The sequence below is a fragment of the Rana temporaria genome, chromosome 12 (genome assembly GCF_905171775.1).
Source record: "Rana temporaria chromosome 12, aRanTem1.1, whole genome shotgun sequence".
NCBI classification, from domain to species: domain Eukaryota; kingdom Metazoa; phylum Chordata; class Amphibia; order Anura; family Ranidae; genus Rana; species Rana temporaria.
The window spans coordinates 40,520,541-40,540,468 of NC_053500.1; the positions used below are offsets into that span (position 1 = coordinate 40,520,541).

The window sequence follows — 19,928 nt, forward strand, 5'->3', positions numbered from 1 at the left end:
TATGCCTATTCCTCACTGTGTCCATGCCTCACTGTGCCCATGCCTCACTGTGTTCATGACTAGACTTACGTTTAACATGGGAGTATATAGAAGGGGTGCCCGGCTTTGAAAAATCAGTGCTCCCCGGCCGTAGGTCCCCCAGACAGAAAACTTTGCACACTTGTAAAGGAGAACTAGGGCTATATGTCTGCCAAGTTTCGGGTCCAGGAGACCTATGGCCGACTGGTACTGGGTAACCAAAGTTACCAGAGAAATTACCATTTAACATGGGAGTCTATGGAAGGGGTGCCCAACTTTGAAAAATTGGTGCTCCCCAGACGTAGGTCCCCTGGACAACAAACTTTGCACACTTGTAGAGAAAGAGTGGGGCTACATGTGTGCCGGGTCCCCAAAGTCCGGGAGATCAGGCGCAAAAAGGTGACTCGAGTATGAGCCGAGGGGAAAAAAATGTGCTGAAAAACTTGGCTTATATTCGAGTATATACGGTACTTTCAGAAGAGCATACAGATTGCTAGGTGTCAAATATATTTATAAACTCAATGATTATTTTAATCCACATTGGTCATAATATTTAAAACCAATAATCCCTCCTATTTGTAGATAATAAACTCTTCAGGTGATCTAATTAGTTACTACATTTCTAATAAATATATAATATACATTTTAAAAATATTAATTAGAGAACAATGTGTCTGAGCCATCCATTTATGTCTATGGCTAAGTATTTTATTGCAGATTTATTTGGCTTTAAAGATCTAATGGCTTCAATAACTTGTCAGTCAAATGTCCAGGGTGTGACCCTGTGCACTGTATGATTACATAACAATGGTCTTTTCATTAGTGACTGTACAACCACATTCCCACCCTAATGGATGCCTGTTAAAAGTCCATAAAATGACATTCATTCAATGACGCCTCTAAGGTTGTATAAAAGTTACCCACCAGCAAGGATCAACTATACTTCCAAACTCAGGCAGCAGTGTAACTATTCCACCAAACTATCACAGTCTTGTGTTACCATCACCATGAACCAAACTGTCAAGCAAGTTCACTCTGGATCCACCCAAGGAAAAAAACAAATATCCATTCACAACAATACTGCCCATCAAAAGGGATCTGCTGTTTCCTACCATGGAGGTCATTATCAAGCCAAGCATGGAGGACACGTTAGAGCTCCCAGTGTCCATGGAGGTCATTATCAAGCCCAGCATGGAGGACATGTTAGAGCTCCCAGTGTCCATGGTGGATCTGGTGGAAAAGGCATAAGCATCTCTAGACATTTCTCTCATGGCCACAGCTTTGGATCTGTTCATGGTTACAGTCATGGAAATCACTTCACGCACCAAAGTGCTCATGGTGTTTTCAAGAATGATAGTCTTTTGTGCTTTAATGAGAAGGAGACAATGCAGCTACTGAATAACCGAATGGCCACATACATGGAAAAAGTGTGCTCCTTGGAACAAACAAATGGTAATTTGGAGAGAAATATTAGAGAATGGTTTGAGAAGAATGAGCCCGATGGTCTACCAGACTGCACCAAGTACTACAGGACCATTCAGGAGCTTCAGAATCAGGTAACTTATTGACAACTTGCTATCATTAAAGTATTTACATTTACAATTATTTTAGGATAGGGTGGGGAAGGATAAGGACCTATGCCAAGATTTTCCGTCTAAGTGGAGAACCCTCTGTACTTGGTAGAGATTGCATCTCTAGGACAGAAAGTGAAGGGAAATCCCTTGAATGGGAGTCAGATAGCAAAAATACATGGAAAGGGGGTTTAATCCTTCTGTGTGCGATCCAAATTAAAAAAAATAAAAGGTTGGGCTATACCTACACTTTAAATATCCATTGTTTGTAGTGAACCAGTATATTACAGAACCCTTTAAAATGATCATTGTTGAATAGGAAGACCCTCTAACATTGATATTTTTTGAGTGGATGTTGGCCAAATAGCCAACTCAACTTTTATATCCCACTGAGAGAAATAGTGGTACCATCATTAAAGAGTCTCTAAAAATGGAAACAATGGTTTTGAAAAAACAAAGCTCTAGATCAGGTGTGCCCAACCTTTTGAAGAGCGAGGGCCAGGGTTTCAAAAAGCAGTTACATTCCTGGCATGCCGGGAATGCTAACTGTCACATTGGTTGTGCTCTCAACCAAACTGTCAAACCATACAATGGCTGGTGTCATAACTGATCACATGTGCAGCATCATGGCAGTTGAAGATTAAACAGAGGCCAAGATGGCAGCTTCCTTGCCTGAAATTATAGGAGGGTTTAATTCCACTTTAAGCGACTTGGTAACTGGTCGCGGGCCACAATGAGCAGAGCGGGTGGATGGCATGTCCGTGTCTGTTCTGCATATGCAGAACGGACACAGACACAGCCCACTATACTCTTTTTTTTTTTTGTGGATCAGATTGGAGTCGGTTTATGTTTGCCACTAATTAGAGGTGAATGAAGTGTCCAATTGGACTGACCATGTGAAAGGGGCCCAAGGCTGTTTTTACAATGATGCACTGCGGTTTACCCGAAACGCACGTGCAATGCAGTGTACCTTTAGCTTTGCTGCACTTTGCAATAGACTTCTATTTTACTCTGCAGGTTTGGTGCACTTTCAGAAAGCTCACCAAACTCGCAGATAATAACAGAAGTCTATGGCTCAGTGCAGGTAAAATGCTCTGCACCTGCAGATCAGTTTGAAAGCAGCCCAGTAACCACTGCAGAACAGATATGCCCATATATACACTATGGCCCAGATTCTCAGAAGAGATACGAAGGCGTATCTCTAGATATGCCGTCGTATCTCTGAGTTGCGCGGTCGTATCTATGCGCCTGATTCTTAGAATCAGTTACGCATAGATTTCCCGTAGATCCGACTGGCGTAACTGTGTTACACCGTCGGATCGTAACTGCATAATTACGCTGGCCGCTAGGTGGCGCTTCCGTCGAGTTCCGTGTCGAGTATGCAAATTAGCTAGATACGCGAATTCCCGAACGTACGCCCGGCCGACGCAGTAAAGTTACGCCGTTTACGTTAGGCTTTTCCCGGCGTATAGTTGCCCCTGCTATATGTTGGCATAAGTGCGGCGTGACAATGTTAAGTATGGCCGTCGTTCCCGCGTCGAAATTTGAAAAAGTTACGTTGTTTGCGTAAGTCGTCCGTGAATGGGGCTGGACGTCATTTACGTTCACGTCGAAACCAATGACGTCCTTGCGGCGTACTTTGGAGCAATGCACACTGGGAAGTTCCACGGACGGCGCATGCGCCGTTCGGGAAAAACGTCAATCACGTCGGGTCACAGTACATTTACATAAAACACGCCCCCCTGATCCAAATTTGAATTAGGCGAGCTTACGCCGGCCGATTTACGCTACGCCACCGCAACTTACAGAGCAAGTGCTTTGAGAATACAGCACTTGCCCGTCTAAGTTACGGCGGCATAACGTAAATCGGATACGTTACGCCGCCGCAGAGATACGCCACTGGACGAGAATCTGGCCCTATGATTTTAATAACAGTATTCTATTCTATCCCAGAGCAGGAGGTCGGGGGCCACATCAGAGGGCTCTGCGAGCCACATGTGGCCCCCGGGCCACTGGTTGGGCACCCCTGCTCTAGATCACATAAGTGTAAACCATCTGTTCTAGGTGCTTTAATTGCTTTTGTTTTGTTTAAATCAGGGATCCTCAAACTACGGCCCTCCAGCTGTTGCGGAACTACACATCCCATGAGGCATTGTAAAACTCCGACATTCACAGACATGACTAGGCATGATGGGAATTGTAGTTATTGAACAACTGGAGGGCTGTAGTTTGAAGACCCATGGTTTAAATGTTTACAGGCCATACTACTCTGGAGCCATTATGGTTATTTTGAGGCTATTACAATTCTAATCTAGTCTGTAAGCTTTAATGTACAGGGCCCTCTGATCCCTTTTGTATTGATTTGTATTATAAGTGCGCAAACTGTTGGAGCTATATAAATCCTGTATAATAATAATATTAATACTAATAATATCCCCATTATGGACTTAAGCATACCCATTTTCCTTTGTAAACTCTGAGCTGAAAAAGGTATTTACTAAATTGTGCTTCTTTTTTTTGTCCCCAAGGTTTTCTTACTAAGTAAGAATTATCTTGTAAAGGCCCTACATGCTCAGACCTGCAATTTTTTTTTTTACTATTGCTATATTTTGAAAAGTATTTTCATATGCGCTAGGGTGAAACATCACACAAAGTCAAATACAGACCAGATATGAATGTTCCTAATACTAACATCCTACATGTTCCACAGATTCCTGTAGCCTATAAACAAAATGCAAAAGTGTTTTTGGACATGGACAATGCCAAACTGACAGCAGATGACTTAAGGAACAAGTAAGTTCATAAAAAATCAGTTACTACAGTATTGGTATATTTATGTATTAATAATACAAAAGAGATATATTCAGTATATATGTCCAGTATATATTTACCCAAACTACAAAAATTAACAAGCACACTCCACAGTGCTATAAGGTACATGCCTTCACTATGCTCCCCCACATCTCCGATCTCAGAGACCCCTGCATATATAAGTATAGATTTTTTTTAAGCCCATATTTACACAGGGCTAGGCATACCCCCTCCTCTCAACCATAAGACAGCAATATGGTCATGCAATTTGTAACTGAAGCAGCTAGTGCAGGACTATGTGAAATGGGAGGTTTCTCTTGTGTACCCCTTTACTTTGACCCATTTCACACTGGAGCGGTTTGCAGGCGCTATTGCACTGGTGCTGGCTGCCGGAAGGGTACCTAAGCCTTTCTCTGCTGATTCACCTTGTGTCAGTGTTTGATTTGCCTTGCTTGCTGCCAGACAGTGGCGGAACTACCAGGGTCTCAGAGGTCCCACTTGTGACTAGGCCCTGGAGTTCCACCACCGTGGGGGGCCCAAGCAGTGTTGCCAACCTCCCATTATCTTAGTGACAGTTTGAAAAAACTGACTGATTTTTCTTGTCCATAGAACAGGAGTATCAGACTATAAATTTAGAGAAAGGTGGCTGCAGCTGAGCCGAGTGTCTGTGTGTAACGGTACGCCAATCTGGGGTTAAGTATGTAGATCGCTACTGCGGAGGCTTCTCAGGTTCGAACCCAGGTTTCACTCTTAATCAATGTTGAGAGTTGGGGTTCTGTCATCACAGCCTCATATAGGTATATGGCGCTTATTCCTTCATAGGCGTCACTAAGGTTAAGGCTTGAACAAAGATTATGACGTGAGGAAATGATAAGTGCATGCAGTACTAGAGCTGTACACTAGGGCTAGGGCTATACTTAGGTCAGGGAATCACAGTTCACTGGCATAAAGTAGTACTGAGCTGGTACGAGAGACTAGCGGTAATGCTTGGTCCGAATAACACAGTTCATAGCTATATGACTAGTACTGAGCTGATAGGAGAGACTTGCAGTAATACATAGTCCTTAGACATATAAGCAGTACATGGCAGAGATGATAAGGCTTCAAACTATACTCGGCAACATTAGTACATGTGGAGGGGCCTCAAAATGGTAGAAAGGGGGCCCACTGCAGAACATGTGAAAGAGTCCTGCTGTGGGACCATAATAAAAGGCCATGCAACAGGAGTAAAGGGCCCCGGGATCAGTGGGGAGGGCAGCGGGACCCAAAAGGGCAAGGGAGTCCTTCAAGTTTCTTGTGCCAGGGCCCTGAAGGTTCTAGCTATGCCTCTGCTGCCAGATACTGTATGTCAGCTCTTGATCTAGCCTTGCGTACTGTACCCTGCTGACTTATTTCTGTTCTGCTTGTTCCTGTACCAATTCCTGAATCCTCCCTTCCTTGCATTTTTGGTATTCCCTGGTCTCAGTTTCATTGTGTAGCTACACAGAGATGGTTATCTCTGCCACTGAATCCTGGCAGCTTGTTTACATACAATACTTTGTATCTTCCTTTTCTTTAGATATGAATTGGAGAATAATCTGAGAAATTGTGTTGAGACTGATGTCAAGGGTCTCCACAGAGTTCTAGAGAGACTGAACATGGAGATAGATGATCTTCAAATGCAGGTCTGCAGCCTTCAAGAGGAGCTCCAAGACCTGAAGAAGACCCATGAAGAGGTGAAGTAAAATAAGATCTTCTAGGATATAGACTAATAATATACATTTGTACCAGACTCATTTATTCTTATTTTTTACAGGAGGTCAACTGTCTGCGCACCCATTTGGGTGCTAGAGTCAGCGTAGAAGTCAATGCTGCTCCATGTAAAGATTTGAACAAAACCTTGTCTGAGATTCGACAGGAGTATGAAATGCTAATGGAGAGAAACCTCAACGAGGTTGAGGATATCTTCCTTACAAGGGTAACTCCATTTTTAAAAGGATGTATCTTAGATAAAATATCAATAAAAATATTATAATTACCAGACTAGGAATGTGTGTACCCTAATATTTACCATATGAGAGTGGACAAAAAAAGGTTGTCTCTCTGAGCCAAGGGCACTTTTTTTTTAATTATTTTTAAATCTGTAGTTGTAGACATGAAATGGCTGGAGGAGATTAGCAGTGCTGAGATTTCAAAGATGAAAATAGGTGTAAACAATACTTTAGAGAAAAAATATGGCTAATTCTTATGCTACACTTTAATACTACTACATATTACATGATGTCTACTTAGAGATTTCTATCTACTGTACTTTAATAAGAGCTAAAAATGTATGCAGTATTTATATGAACAGAATGTTCCAATGCGGTCCTCTGCCTATTGGTTGCTTTAATTTAAGGTGAGCTAGAATTAGTGTTATTAACTTGTACCTAACACTGATTACTGTACATAATGGGACTTCTAAGCACTTATTATAACATTTGGCCTGCGTTCAGTACATTTTTGATATTACAGTACTATGGGGAAAAGCACTGTCTTTACTTACCAGCATTGGGACCACTATGAAATGATTTGGGGGCACAAAATGATATTACTTTATTTTCTTGGTATGGTTGCCATGAGTATAGTACCTGGGCTAAGGGTATAGGCTAGCTAAAAAAAAATATGGGGTACAAGCATTTTTTCCTGTCACTCACCACTGAGGAGAACCTATAAAACAAACCCATGTCAACATTTTTAAATGAAGTTCCAACAAAGAGTATGAATCCAGAATTTGATAGGATAAGTGTCTGGCACTCAACTTTGAGGATGTCTTAACTTTTATCTTATTATGCGATTGATTTACCATTATTATTCACATTTTTATAATGGTCTTTGGCAGGGCTAGAGAACCAGGTAACCAATTTTCCCAAATAAAGGCTGGTATCTAACTTTAATATTTTTTTTTCTTATATCTCTGTATATTTATATCAATGTACTGCAAATCTAAACTATCTTGTCTTGCAACTGCCATTTGCTCACCTCTCTTTTACAGAACTGCACATAAACTGTTTTGCAAAATAACAATCTGGTTTTAGAATACAATATCGAGGCTACAGTGTTGGTCATGTCTACAGAAGAAAAACATATGAAAGATTTTGGGGTGAAAAATGGCTATTATAAATGCACTACATCCATTGTATCTACTATTTCAAGAGAACCATTATGTTGTTGGACTTTACTGGTACCAAGAATGGACAAACACATACATAAGTACGTAAAAAGATTATATATTTTATTACAAAACATTAAAAATTGTTAAATTCACGAGGAACAAATCCCTATCAAGCAATGAAAGCCATATATACTGCCAATGCTTGGTTAACTTTGCTGAAGTATCCAAGAGGTCGATGCGTTTCACATCTATAAGCTTCTTTAGTACCTTTTATATCTTGGCAGCAAAGAAAAATAGCCTAACTGAAAAAAAAAATGTAAGACATCAAATATTGTCTATTCAGTTAGGTAATTATTTGCTGCTAAGATATAAAAGGTTCTGAAGAAGCTTGTAGATGTGAAACACGTCGACCTCTTGGATACTTCAGCAAAGTTAACTATGTATTGACAGTATATAAGGCCTACATTGCTTGTTATTGATGTGTTCCTTATGATTTTATAAATGTTAATGCTTTGTAACAAAATATATAATCATTTTACATATTTCTGTATGTGTCTGTCCCTTCTTGGTACATGTAAAGTCCAACAACATATGGGTTCTCTTGAAATAGAAGATTTTGGGGGTGCTAACTTTAGATGCAAAAACGTTTTGCAAAATAATAATAAAAAAAAAAAATTATATTAATAAAATTGAACAGTATGGCCAGGAAGCATGGAAAGCAATTTGAATTCTGGGGTGCATCATGTAAAGCTTTAGAAGACCTAATTTAGGATGCTGTGTCCAGTTCTGGGGACCATATTTACAAAAGAATATTGATATCATAGAGCTAGTCTTGAACTGGGCAACAAAATGGTGGTTATAGGGATACAATATATAAAAAGAGAGAGTAGAGGATCCTAAAATATACAACCTAGAGGAAAGAAGGAAAGGAGAGGCAGAGGGGCATGGCCTGAAACTAGCAGGAAGAAAGTTGAGAAATAACCCATATTGTTTTTTATTATATTATTTTATTTGTACCAAAAGAGTAGCTGATGCATGGAATTGCAGCAGGGGTAGTGAGTCAGTCAACAGTAAATGAATTCAAACATACTTGGGATAAACATACATTTATGCTCAGGTAAAAAACAAACAAGAAAAACAATAAAAAAAATAGTTAAGGGCAGATTTGATGAACCACTTGGTCTTTACTGTCATCAATCTTCCATGCCTCTGCCTATGTTTTTGAAGATGTTACTGACACAATTTTTTTTTGTAAACTATATATATTTAATGGTAGCTTAAAGCTGGTTCAAACCTATGCTTATCATTTTCACATACAATTTTCAGAGTGAAGAACTGAACCGTGATATGGTGTTCGGAGCTGAACTATTGCAGTCAGTTTCTAGTGACCTTATTGAGTTGAAACGCAGCCTGCAAACACTGGAAATTGAGCTTCAAAGCCAATTAAGTGTGGTAAGAGACTTTTTTGGATATACTTTTTTATAAAGTGGCAATGTAGAAAGGATATATTATTTGAAGATTAGCATCTGGAATATTTATAATGTAAAATAACAGATTGTTTATAAAGTGTACATCTGAACTTCAATTTGCAAAAGATGAACTTCAATCAAATTTAAAAACTTCTTGGACTCAAAATTATGTTACATTTTTTTTTTTTTTTTCAGAAATCAGCTCTAGAGGACTCATTGGCCGAAACAGAAGCCACTTACCAATCTCAACTAGCCCAAATACAATGTCTGATCAACAACCTGGAGTCAGAGCTGGGACAAATACGATTCGACCTGGAAAAGCAAAAGACCGCTTATAAAATACTCATGGACCAGAAGAGCCACTTGGAGATGGAGATTGCCACATATAAACATCTTATAGAAGGACATGAAATCCAGTATGTATAACAAAATAATTACCAAAAAAACCCCAATAACTGAATAACAAGTGAAAACTATTTGGTAGTATCAACCTGGTAGTATGAAGATATACTGTATATGCAGAGGCCATTTTTTTTTTCTTTTACATAGAGTCATGAAGATACCGCATTCCTGTCAGGTTTTCATTGCTGTATATAATCCTGTTGGGGAGATTTACCCTCTCTGTTTGTTCTAGTGGCTATTGTGACAGAGACAGGGAGTAATAGGAGATCCAAATGTAGCGCTACCCCCGAATTTGCTGCTTGGTAATTTGGTTTATATGTTCTGTGCCTCAATTCCAAGAACAATCTGACACACCTGGTTGAGTGAAAGTTACTGCAAGCACTTATAGGAACAATTGAAAAGATACCTTTAATTTGCCTGTGAATTAGTATCAGGAAATAGAAACAAGACCATTTAGTGGTAAGTTAAATACATTTATTGGTACAAGTTAGAATAAATGGTGGTTTGAGCATAAATGAACACACAGAAGGTAGATTTAGACACAGTGCACTAGACAGTATAATCAGTATTTCAAGATGCTGTAACTTAGAAGAGTTCTGTACAACTAGACTGGGAATAACTCATGAATTAGCCGCAAAAGTAAATCAGCAAAAGTCATAAATAAACAGTACATATAAGTATTAACTGTAATGTGAATAATAATGCTATAACTAGTATGGAGTGCACTCTAGGAGAAAGGCTAGGATAAAGTGGAATGTCCTCTGAGAGGTACCTTTTATCATAAGCAATAGGGAGAGATCACTGTGTAGCAGCTGTAAAGGGTGTCTTTAGTCCTTCACCTTCAGCCGGCGAGTGTTGGGGCCCAGATGTACCATTGGTGCATGTGAGAATAGTCCCAGTTAAGCCTGCAGGCAGAAATAGGGCTACTAGATGGCTGTATGGTCAGTTCCTAAAGGGCTCAGTCTCTTTAGCATGAGATAGTAAATCCCCGCAGCAGCAGCTCACCAGTCCCAGTGATATTGCAGCTACCCGTCCGGTCACACACAACAATTAGTTCACTCTCTGCTCTACACCCAGGTGACTCTGGACTCAACACTCTGTATCCTGCTCAAGCCTCTGTTGTGCGTTGCAGTGGTGGTGCACACTAGACAGCGATGTGCATTCTCCAGGCTTCCTCATGGCAAAAGGAAGTTGTGTCCTTTACAGATTAAAAAAAAAATGCCTCCTGGCAATCTTCCTTTGGGAAATGCAATTGAAAAGCTCCTGATTACAGTAGAGTCTGTCTCCTCTGAACCACAGCTCCCACAATGCAGTGCTGCCTGACTCAGCCTATTGAACTCTTCCTGCTCAGCAGTTCCCTTGCTGATATAGAGCAGCTATTAACTAGTCCAGCACTGCAGGGCAGCAACTATAGAGAGTAGCTGAAGCCAGTGTTTCTCTCACTCTCCTTTCTTAGCCAAGCACCTGACTACACAAATGTTGAGTAGCCCCCAGAAAAGGAGAAGAGGACAAATCTTCCAATTAGGATATTTGTTCTGTTGACAGGTGCCTCTTACTTGACAGAGCTTTTTTCTTACTGTTGGTTGTGTCTATTGGATAGGAAATCTCTTCACTTCCTGATACAAATGGCAAATAAGCTAAAAAAAATAAGTAAAAATGTGGTAATATGGTAAAATAAAACTTATAAACCCAATAGAGTTCTAAATATATATTTTTTTAAATTTTCAGGATTTTCACTAAACATAACTGTTTAGGCAACTGGACATCCTTATATCTCAATCTAATAATGCGATCAATTAATCCTCAAAACTCTCTTCAATATTATATAATATTTAACTACAATCTACTACCATATAAGTGTAAAAGTGGTTCAAAAGGACGTTTTTTTTTTTTTTACCTTAACCCATTCTCGATATTAAGATCAAAAAACCTTCTGTGTTCTGCTTTGCCCCCCACCACCACCCCTTATACTTATCTGAGGCCGATCTCTATCCAGCAATGTGCACAAGAACAGCGGCTTTCTTGGCTCTCTCCACATAATGCTCAGAGAAAGCAGTGTTTCCAGCTGCTGTCAATCAAAGCCAGTGAGAAGGATTGGGAGGGGGGGGGGGTGCCGTACATCACCGTACATCACTCTGTGTGTCCATTGGCTTGGGAGCCTCCATAGTAAAAAGGCTTCCTATGTTGGCAGGGGGGAGGAGCCATGAGTTCCTAGCGAGGGATCAGAGAAGGATTGGGGCTGATCTGTGCAAAACCATTGCACAGAGCAGGTAAGTATAACAAGTTTATTATTATTATTAAAATAATAAGGCTTGCAGCCAAAAATAAGTCTCTATTTATCTCACACCTACCACCAGACTGAATGCTGCCTTGGTATGCTTACTCAATGCCCATATTTTGGCAAATGGCCACTTTAATTCGGTCTCATTTGCCTATTAACTTCTGCAATTTTCAGTAAATCATTTTAGTTTGAATCCTAAAAATTATAAAATTGATGATAATCCTCTTTCGTTTTCCACAGTGCTCCTGTTCGTAACAACAATACTGGTAAGATAATAAATATAGCCTTCTAAACACATTTTTGTCAATTTTTGAGAAATCAAGAGAATGCAACATTCTGTCCTTGACCAAGACAGGGGGGTCCAAATATTGCCCCATGCAGTAGCTATGCTAAAGAAAAATAAAATAGTATGCCAGAGCATAAAATTGCGCTTGAATCCAATACTTTTTCAAACTCGGAGTATCTTGATAACAATGCTTGGACTACATTATATACAGTAAAGTATGACATTTCTTATGTGAAATTAGGACAATGGATTATAGATTTGGACTGCCTTTGGACCAATTGTTGAGAGTGTCTATTTCACATGATAGCTACTGTAGGTTTAGAAACAAGTATATATATGTAGTGTGCCTCCCACCAAATCAATCAGTCCGGGGGAATTGGCAGTCCAATAGTTGGATGCTTTTAGATCATGAACTCCAATCCAAACTGGCATAGGAATAGCAATTGACGTTATGTGTTAACTCTCCTCAGGCCATTGCAGTATTTTCCCCTGATTGAACAATGCACGGCCTGCCTCTAATTGTAAATGTTTCCTATATTCTGATTGTGGATATAAATTGTGGTGATGGTCTTGTAGTCACTATACTCCAAGTCTGAAAGGAGTCAGATAACACCTAACATGTCTCTGTTATAGTGTGATGGAGTAACCCTATCTTTGTAATAGTACACACCTGTAGCTCTACACCTACAGGAGACACTAGATAGGATGGGTTCCTTGTTCTTTGCCTCAACCTCTTTAAGCATTTCAGCCCCTCTGACACTCTAGGTTGAGTGTACAAAGTATGCAATAGCACAGTTAATTATTAAAAGCAATACTTAATACCCTGTAGTAATACTTTATCAAAGAAAACAAGGCATGGAACCATTTAGTAGTCAAACGTAATATATTGTCACCTGATATGGTTAGTAACAAAGACAGCGCAGAAATTAATTAACAATGGTAATAACACAATTTAGCATACAGGATGATTAGTAATAAGGACTAGGAATAAGATGACATATTTATTAGTATATTTACTAAAATTGGTGCAATCAGAACCTGGTGCAGGTGTGCATGGTAGCAAATCAGCTTCTAACCTCAGCTTGTTCAATTAGACTTTGACAATAAAACCTGGAAGCTGATTGGTTTCTATGTAAAAGTGAGTCTGATTTTGCACTCTCCAGCTTTAGTAAATAAACCCCACGGTGTCCAGATCAGCACAAACAGTAGCAAGATCATCTAAAGTGTAACAGTGAGCAGTAATCAAGCTTGATTTACCGAACATAGGAACTATACTGACATGTGCATTGATGGTGACTATGCTAGGCCTAGAGCAACTGGATGTGCACTGTCCAAAAATGGGAGAAGGGAACAAAGGGGACTTACAGGATGGTTTTACAGGTGGGGCAGTCCTTTATGATATTCTTCTGATAGCTATTGTTGGGACCCTTTATGAAGTGTTGGTGCCCTTAACAACTGTTTTAGTAAACCAGCATGCAGTAAAGGTGCTGTATAGGTGTGGTATAGGTGCAGTATACTTAATGTCCTACCTCCAGTAACTCAGTTCCAGCTAGCAGTGTGAACAATGGGCAATTCCCAGTGAGAGGATGTTCTGGTCTTCCTGTGGCAATGGTGCAGATGTGATCGCTGCAGTCTGTGCTGAGCTCAAGTGTCTCTGCTGGTCTGGCCTCTCCACTGTCTGGTCAGTATGGAGATGTGTTCTCTTTGGTTCCCTCTGTGCCAAGAGAGAGATCCTAGCTGAGCAGTAGGGGAGCAGCTTAGGGGAAAGCCAAGTAAGATACACAAAATTAGCCTGGGTAGATTACCACCCGGCAGAACTAAACTTAACTAGTCACCTCTGCTTTTGATATACAAAAATATTTGTGCCCCCCCCCTATATTTTGGAGACAAGGGCTTAGGTGGTGTTCTGTATTCCTAACAGATTTCCTGTCCTAGGGTGACAACCTTGTTCCTTTATCGATGAAGTATTATGAGTTAGCATTTTCACACAAGTACAGGAAGTGTGTTACTGGCAGGATTACTAGGTTAAAATAAAGGAACAAATCCCAAAAAGAAAACAAAGGCATCCACCATATCTAACTGGTTAGCATTAATATATCATATGTTCTATTCTTTTTAGTTTAGATACCCTTTTAAGGCCTACAACATAGCTTTCAACTGTCCCTGATTTTCGAGGTACTGTCCCTCATTTAGAGCAAAAGTCTCTTTGTCCCTCTTTCCTCATCATTTGTCCCTCATTTTGGTCTGGTCTATAAAGTTGTATATAAAATGAACTATTTATCTTTCAAAAAATGTTTCCCAGAGCTAAACCTTTCATCCAATTTCTAAATTGCTTGATCTGTAAAATTTAAAACGGTAATATAAAGGAATAGTAGTGGTAAAAAAAGCACTTGTGGGTTTAACAAATATTTTTTTTGTATAATTCTCCTTTAAAGGGGTGTGGTAGTGGGTGTGTCCTATGCCTACATGCTTTTGCCAATAGGTGTCCCTCATTCCATCTCAGAAAGTTGGAAGGTATGCCTACAGAAGTCCTGAATGTAGACACGACTGTGTACCCAAACTCTTTCATAGCTTCCTTACCTCATTTTTAAAGGCTTTACAGCATTTTGGAAGTAATATATTTGGAAAGAGCAGAGAAGCTTACATTTTTTTACTATATTTTGTTTTTTCTTGCAGATACTCACCATGCTGTAAAAGTTCAGATCACCACAGCACAAGTTCACCAGGCCAAGTGTTAATAATCTTTTTTGAACCGGATAACAGATGTGTTTTAGGGCTCGTTCACACTTGCGATAGGCTTTGCAGCCCTCTGAAAAGCCATCTGCTTTGGATCGCTTTTTAGTGTGTGGTAGGCAGACAGCTGGAAGGTGTTATAGTGCCTCCTGACTGCATGCCCATCTGCCGCCCATCTACTATTTTTTCACCTCCCACAGGCCGTAAGTGTGAACAAGCCCTTATGGAGTTACCTTTATTGTGTCATTTTTATAGAACCAATAAGATTATAATAAGCAAAAAAAAAAAAAAAAACTTTATAAAAGTGTTGCTTAAAATGCTAAAAAATATGTAATAATTAAGGAGGACAAATATTGAGAAACTTGACATCATAGATATGTTTGTACTGCAGCTGAGTTTCATGTCATTAGTAGGGATGAGCCGAACACCCCCCCCCATTCGGTTCGCACCAGAACCTTCGAATGGACCACGCAAACATTTAGAACCCCATTGACGTCTATGGGACTCAAACGTTCGAATTCAAAAGTGCTCATTTTAAAGCCTAATATGCAAGTTATTGTTGTAAAACGTCTTTGAGAACCTGGGTCTTGCCCCAGGGAACATGTATCAATGGAAAAAAGTTTTAAAAACGGTCGTTTTTTCAGGAGCAGTGATTTTAATGATGCTTAAATAAAAAAAAAGAAAAATTCCTTTAAATATTGTAGCTGCTGGGTGTCTATAGTATGCCTGTGAAAACGTCTTTGAGAACCTGGGTCTTGCCCGAGGGAACATGTATCAATGGAAAAAAAGTCCTGAGAAAAAACGTTTTAAAAAAAAAATTCTATTGATACATGGAAATACGGGCAAGACCCGGGTTCTCAAAGATGTTTTCACAGGCATACTATAGACACCCAGCAGGTACAATATTTAAAGGATTTTTTTATTTTATTTAAGCATCATTAAAATCACTGCTCCTGAATCTTTAGGTACAAACTACAGAGCACACGGCCAGTACACACCAAGTAGGCTTTAGGTGCAAACTACAGAGCACACGGCCAGTACACACCAAGTAGCTTTAGGTGCAAACTACAGAGGACACAGGCAATAAACCACGTAAGAATACTGCAGCTAGCACAATCACCTGCCTGCCAGTAAATTAGGAAGAACTGATCTAGCTAAACTATACAGTGTATAAATATATGTACAACACCTGGGATGTATATATATCCTCTACAAACTGTAACATTCACTGACTAGCCTGCCTGCCTTCCTGCTCTATCTACCTGAAAAAAATGACACTCTCTCTGTCCTTTCTTAACCACCACAACACACTACACAAGGCTGACCTGCAGGCGGCCTTTTATAGTGTGGTTCGTGTACTAAACCCCCTGAGCCATAATTGGCCAAAGCCACCCTGGCTTTGGCCAATTATGGCTCTCCGTTTTTTGCAAGCTGTAATTGGCCAAGCATGCGGGTCATAGTGCATACTTGGCCAATCATCAGCCAGCGATGCCGCAGTGAATTATGGTCTGTGAAACGTAACTCTAATTTGGCACGAACGACCCGTTTTGTTTGTATTTCGACGAAAGATCGAACATACGAGGTTCGAGTCGAACATGAGTTCCACTCGAATACGAAGCTCATCCCTAGTCATTAGTCATTGTAAGCTATGGAGAGGCTAACTGCAGTGTCCTTCCGTGGGATTACTAACTGGAACTCAGCTGCATGTGACAAACATTTCATCCTAATTCGGGCATGAAAATCGTTATTTATATTACCAATAGGAATGAGCTTGTCAGCTGTCACTGCTGTGCCAATGAGCTACATATAAACAATGGGGCAGGGATGCTAATGACATCATTGACTTAATATGGCCATGTGCCCATATGTCACAAGTATCCCCTCCCCTATCTGTATGTCAGCCGCATGGCACAGAATCCCCTGCCCACAGCTCATTGGCCCAGTAATGATAACACATTCCCAGGTTTGGACAAACTTGGGTTTGGACTAAACCCAAGCCGAAACCCAAGCTCATCACTAAATACTGTTATATCCAGATATAGGCTGCGCAATATAAATTGATAGGACGTATTCTAATGAGCTCTGTGCTATAAATCAAATCACAAAAAATGCCCAAAAAGGCAAAATAAAAAATGAATCAAAATTGCACCCCTCATCAAAAGGTGAGACACTAATTGATGCACAAATACAAATAAACAGTCCTGAATGCCCCAATAAGTGATCAACAAATTGATTTTTAAATGAAATTGGTGTTTGAAAAATGAAGGTCAATACGTTGATGTTATGAAGTCCTCCTACAAACAGGTTGGTGACATCAAACCACAAGACACCCAAGAACAGTGCTGAATGATAGAAAAGAGATCCTCCACCTCCAAAGCCACTGCCGCTTACCAGAGAATAAGATCTCAACTAGAGATCTATGTTCATGGATGGCCTATAACCCAGCCCGGGTCTCTGTATGACAATGTCTGATGTCTCCGCTCAATCAATGGTTCTATCCTCCGCCGTTCTCTGTACTGGTATAAAAAAAACAATCATCTTCCAGTGATTTGTTTTTTATTTCATTTTTTTTTATTCCAGTACAGAGAACGGCGGAGGATAGAACCATTAATTGAGTGGAGACATCAGACATTGTCATGCAGAGACCTGGGCTGGGGTATAGGCCATCCATGAACATAGATCTCTAGTTGAGATCTTATTCTCTGGTAAGCGGCAGTGGCTTTGGAGGTGGAGGATTTATTTTCTATCATTCAGCACTGTTCTTGGGTGTCTCGTGGTTTGATGTCACCAACCTATTTGTAGGAGGACTTCATAACATCAACGTATTGGCCTTCATTTTTCAAACACCAAGTTCATTTAACAATCAATTTGTTGATCACTTATTGGGACATTCAGGACGGTTTATTTGTATTTGTGCATCAATTAGTGTCTCACCTTTTGATGAGGTGCAATTTTGATTCATTTTTTATTTTGCCTTTTTGGGCATTTTTTGTGATTTGATTTATAGCACAGAGCTCATTAGAATACGTCCTATCAATTTATATTGCGCAGCCTATATCTGGATATAACAGTATTTAGTGATGAGCTTGGGTTTCGGCTTGGGTTTAGTCCAAACCCAAGTTTGTCCAAACCTGGGAATGTGTTATCATTACTGGGCCAATGAGCTGTGGGCAGGGGATTCTGTGCCATGCGGCTGACATACAGATAGGGGAGGGGATACTTGTGACATATGGGCACATGGCCATATTAAGTCAATGATGTCATTAGCATGCATTTTTGGGCATTTTTTGTGATTTGATTTACAGCACAGAGCTCATTAGGATACGTCCTATCAATTTATATTGTGCAGCCTATATCATATGTACAGGTCTTCATTTTGTGTGTGTCTCACATTTAAGGTTGCATCTTTTCACATTATATTCAATTGTTTGTTCACATTATTATTTGTAACTGACAGCGCAGTATTACACACCAATTCGGTATTATTAATGGCTCTATTATTTGAAAGGAAACCTCTACTAAGATAAATTTGAAGGCTGACATTGCTGACCTATTTATAAAAAGCCTACATTCTTGGCTATCTCCGACTTAAAGACCTTCTGAGCCACTGACCTGGAACAAGCATGCAGCCATTGAACTCAGAGTGAAGCTTGAAGTCCCGTACATGCGATTAAAATATCGTCCAAAAATTACCACAATCATGCGATAATGAGACAAACATGAAAACATGAAAATTGTTCTAGCACGATACCAGATCATACGATTTTAACCACTTCAGCTCCGGAAGAATTCACTGCTCAATGACCAGGCCATTTTTTGCGATACGGCACTGCGTCGCTTTAACTGACAATTGCACGGTTGTGCGACGCTGTGCCCAAACAAAATTGACGTCCTTTTTTCCCCATAAATAGAACTTTCTTTTGGTGGTATTTGATCACCTCTGCGTTTTTTTTTTTTGCGCTATAATCAAAAAAAGAGCGTCTATTTTGAAAAAAACACAATATTTTGTACTTTTTGCTATAATAAATATCCCCCCCTTTTTTTTTTAAAGCTAATTTTTTCCTCAGTTTAGGCTGATATGTATTTGTAACGGCACCCCAAATGGGACAGGGGTTAAGGCCGTTTAGGATATTCCATTTCTGAACACAAGGCAGCTACCGACAATCCAGGCGAACAAGATCCATAAGAGTTCCCCCCATTAACGAGACACACTGCTCTGTTTGAGATTCAACAGGAATGAATTTATTGGAAGGAAACAGTCCCTTTTTTTATACACTTGAGAATCCTGAACAACCCACAACATCACACAATGGTACCTAATGAGCCCCCCCCAATACACATCATCCTCAATCCTTCTAGTAGAAACCCTGACTCCGGGCCCTGACCTAATATACATGAGCTAATTAACTACAGCTGATGACACCTGACCTTTAGATTGTCTGCTAACTTACAATACACATTTTCACAGGACTCCTTCACACAATACAGGGTCAATTAGCACAAGCCACAATGAAAGATCCTCAGAAGCCATCCTAGATTCATTTACATCACAACAGACAGACAGGTGGGCTGGAGTTGATGGCATTAGCACCTAACAGTATGTGTCCCCACATTATGAATGAGTCACTCTTTCAATTAACCTGTTGAGCTCAGAATCAACAAACAGTAATAGTTCTTTACAGATATCCTGGAATATATTGTGAATTACAGACCCATGTTAAAGCAATCCAAGATATATATGTCCATTATTTTCTGGCTCATACTTTCTAAGAGCTTCTGGGTTCCACGGGCCCTCCGGTTACAGTATTCTTATACATATTTTTGGTAATAAAAATCACAATAAGCTTATATTGATTGGCTTGCGTAAAAGTTATAGCGTCTACAAAATAGGTGATAGATTTAAGGGATTTTTATTATTATATAATTTTTTTACTAGTAATGATGGCGATCTGCGATTTTTATCATTACTACAACATTATGGCGGACACATCGGACTATAATCATGATAAAAATCGCAGATCGCCGCCATTACTAATAAAATAAATACTAATTTAAAAAATGCTATAAATCTATCCCCTATTTTGAAGGACGCTATAACTTTTGCGCAAACCAATCAATATACGTTTATTGCGATTTTTTTTAACCAAAAATATGTAGAAGAATATATATCGCCCTAAACTGAGGAAGAATTTTTTTAAAAAAAAATATTGCTTTTTTTTCAAAA

At 39.7% G+C, this 19,928-nt stretch overlaps 1 protein-coding gene across 1 annotated transcript; it reads left to right on the forward strand.

Annotated features, from left to right (window-relative positions):
• The first annotated feature begins 933 nt into the window (after positions 1-933).
• On the forward strand, positions 934-15,185 carry LOC120919092 (keratin, type I cytoskeletal 19-like). Its single transcript, XM_040331091.1, has 8 exons — positions 934-1,574; positions 4,300-4,382; positions 5,959-6,115; positions 6,196-6,357; positions 8,860-8,985; positions 9,198-9,418; positions 11,926-11,951; positions 14,648-15,185. Exons 1-8 carry the CDS (start codon positions 1,026-1,028, stop codon positions 14,707-14,709), a joined length of 1,386 nt encoding a protein of 461 aa, XP_040187025.1. The 5' UTR covers positions 934-1,025; the 3' UTR covers positions 14,710-15,185.
• The last annotated feature ends 4,743 nt before the right edge of the window (positions 15,186-19,928 follow it).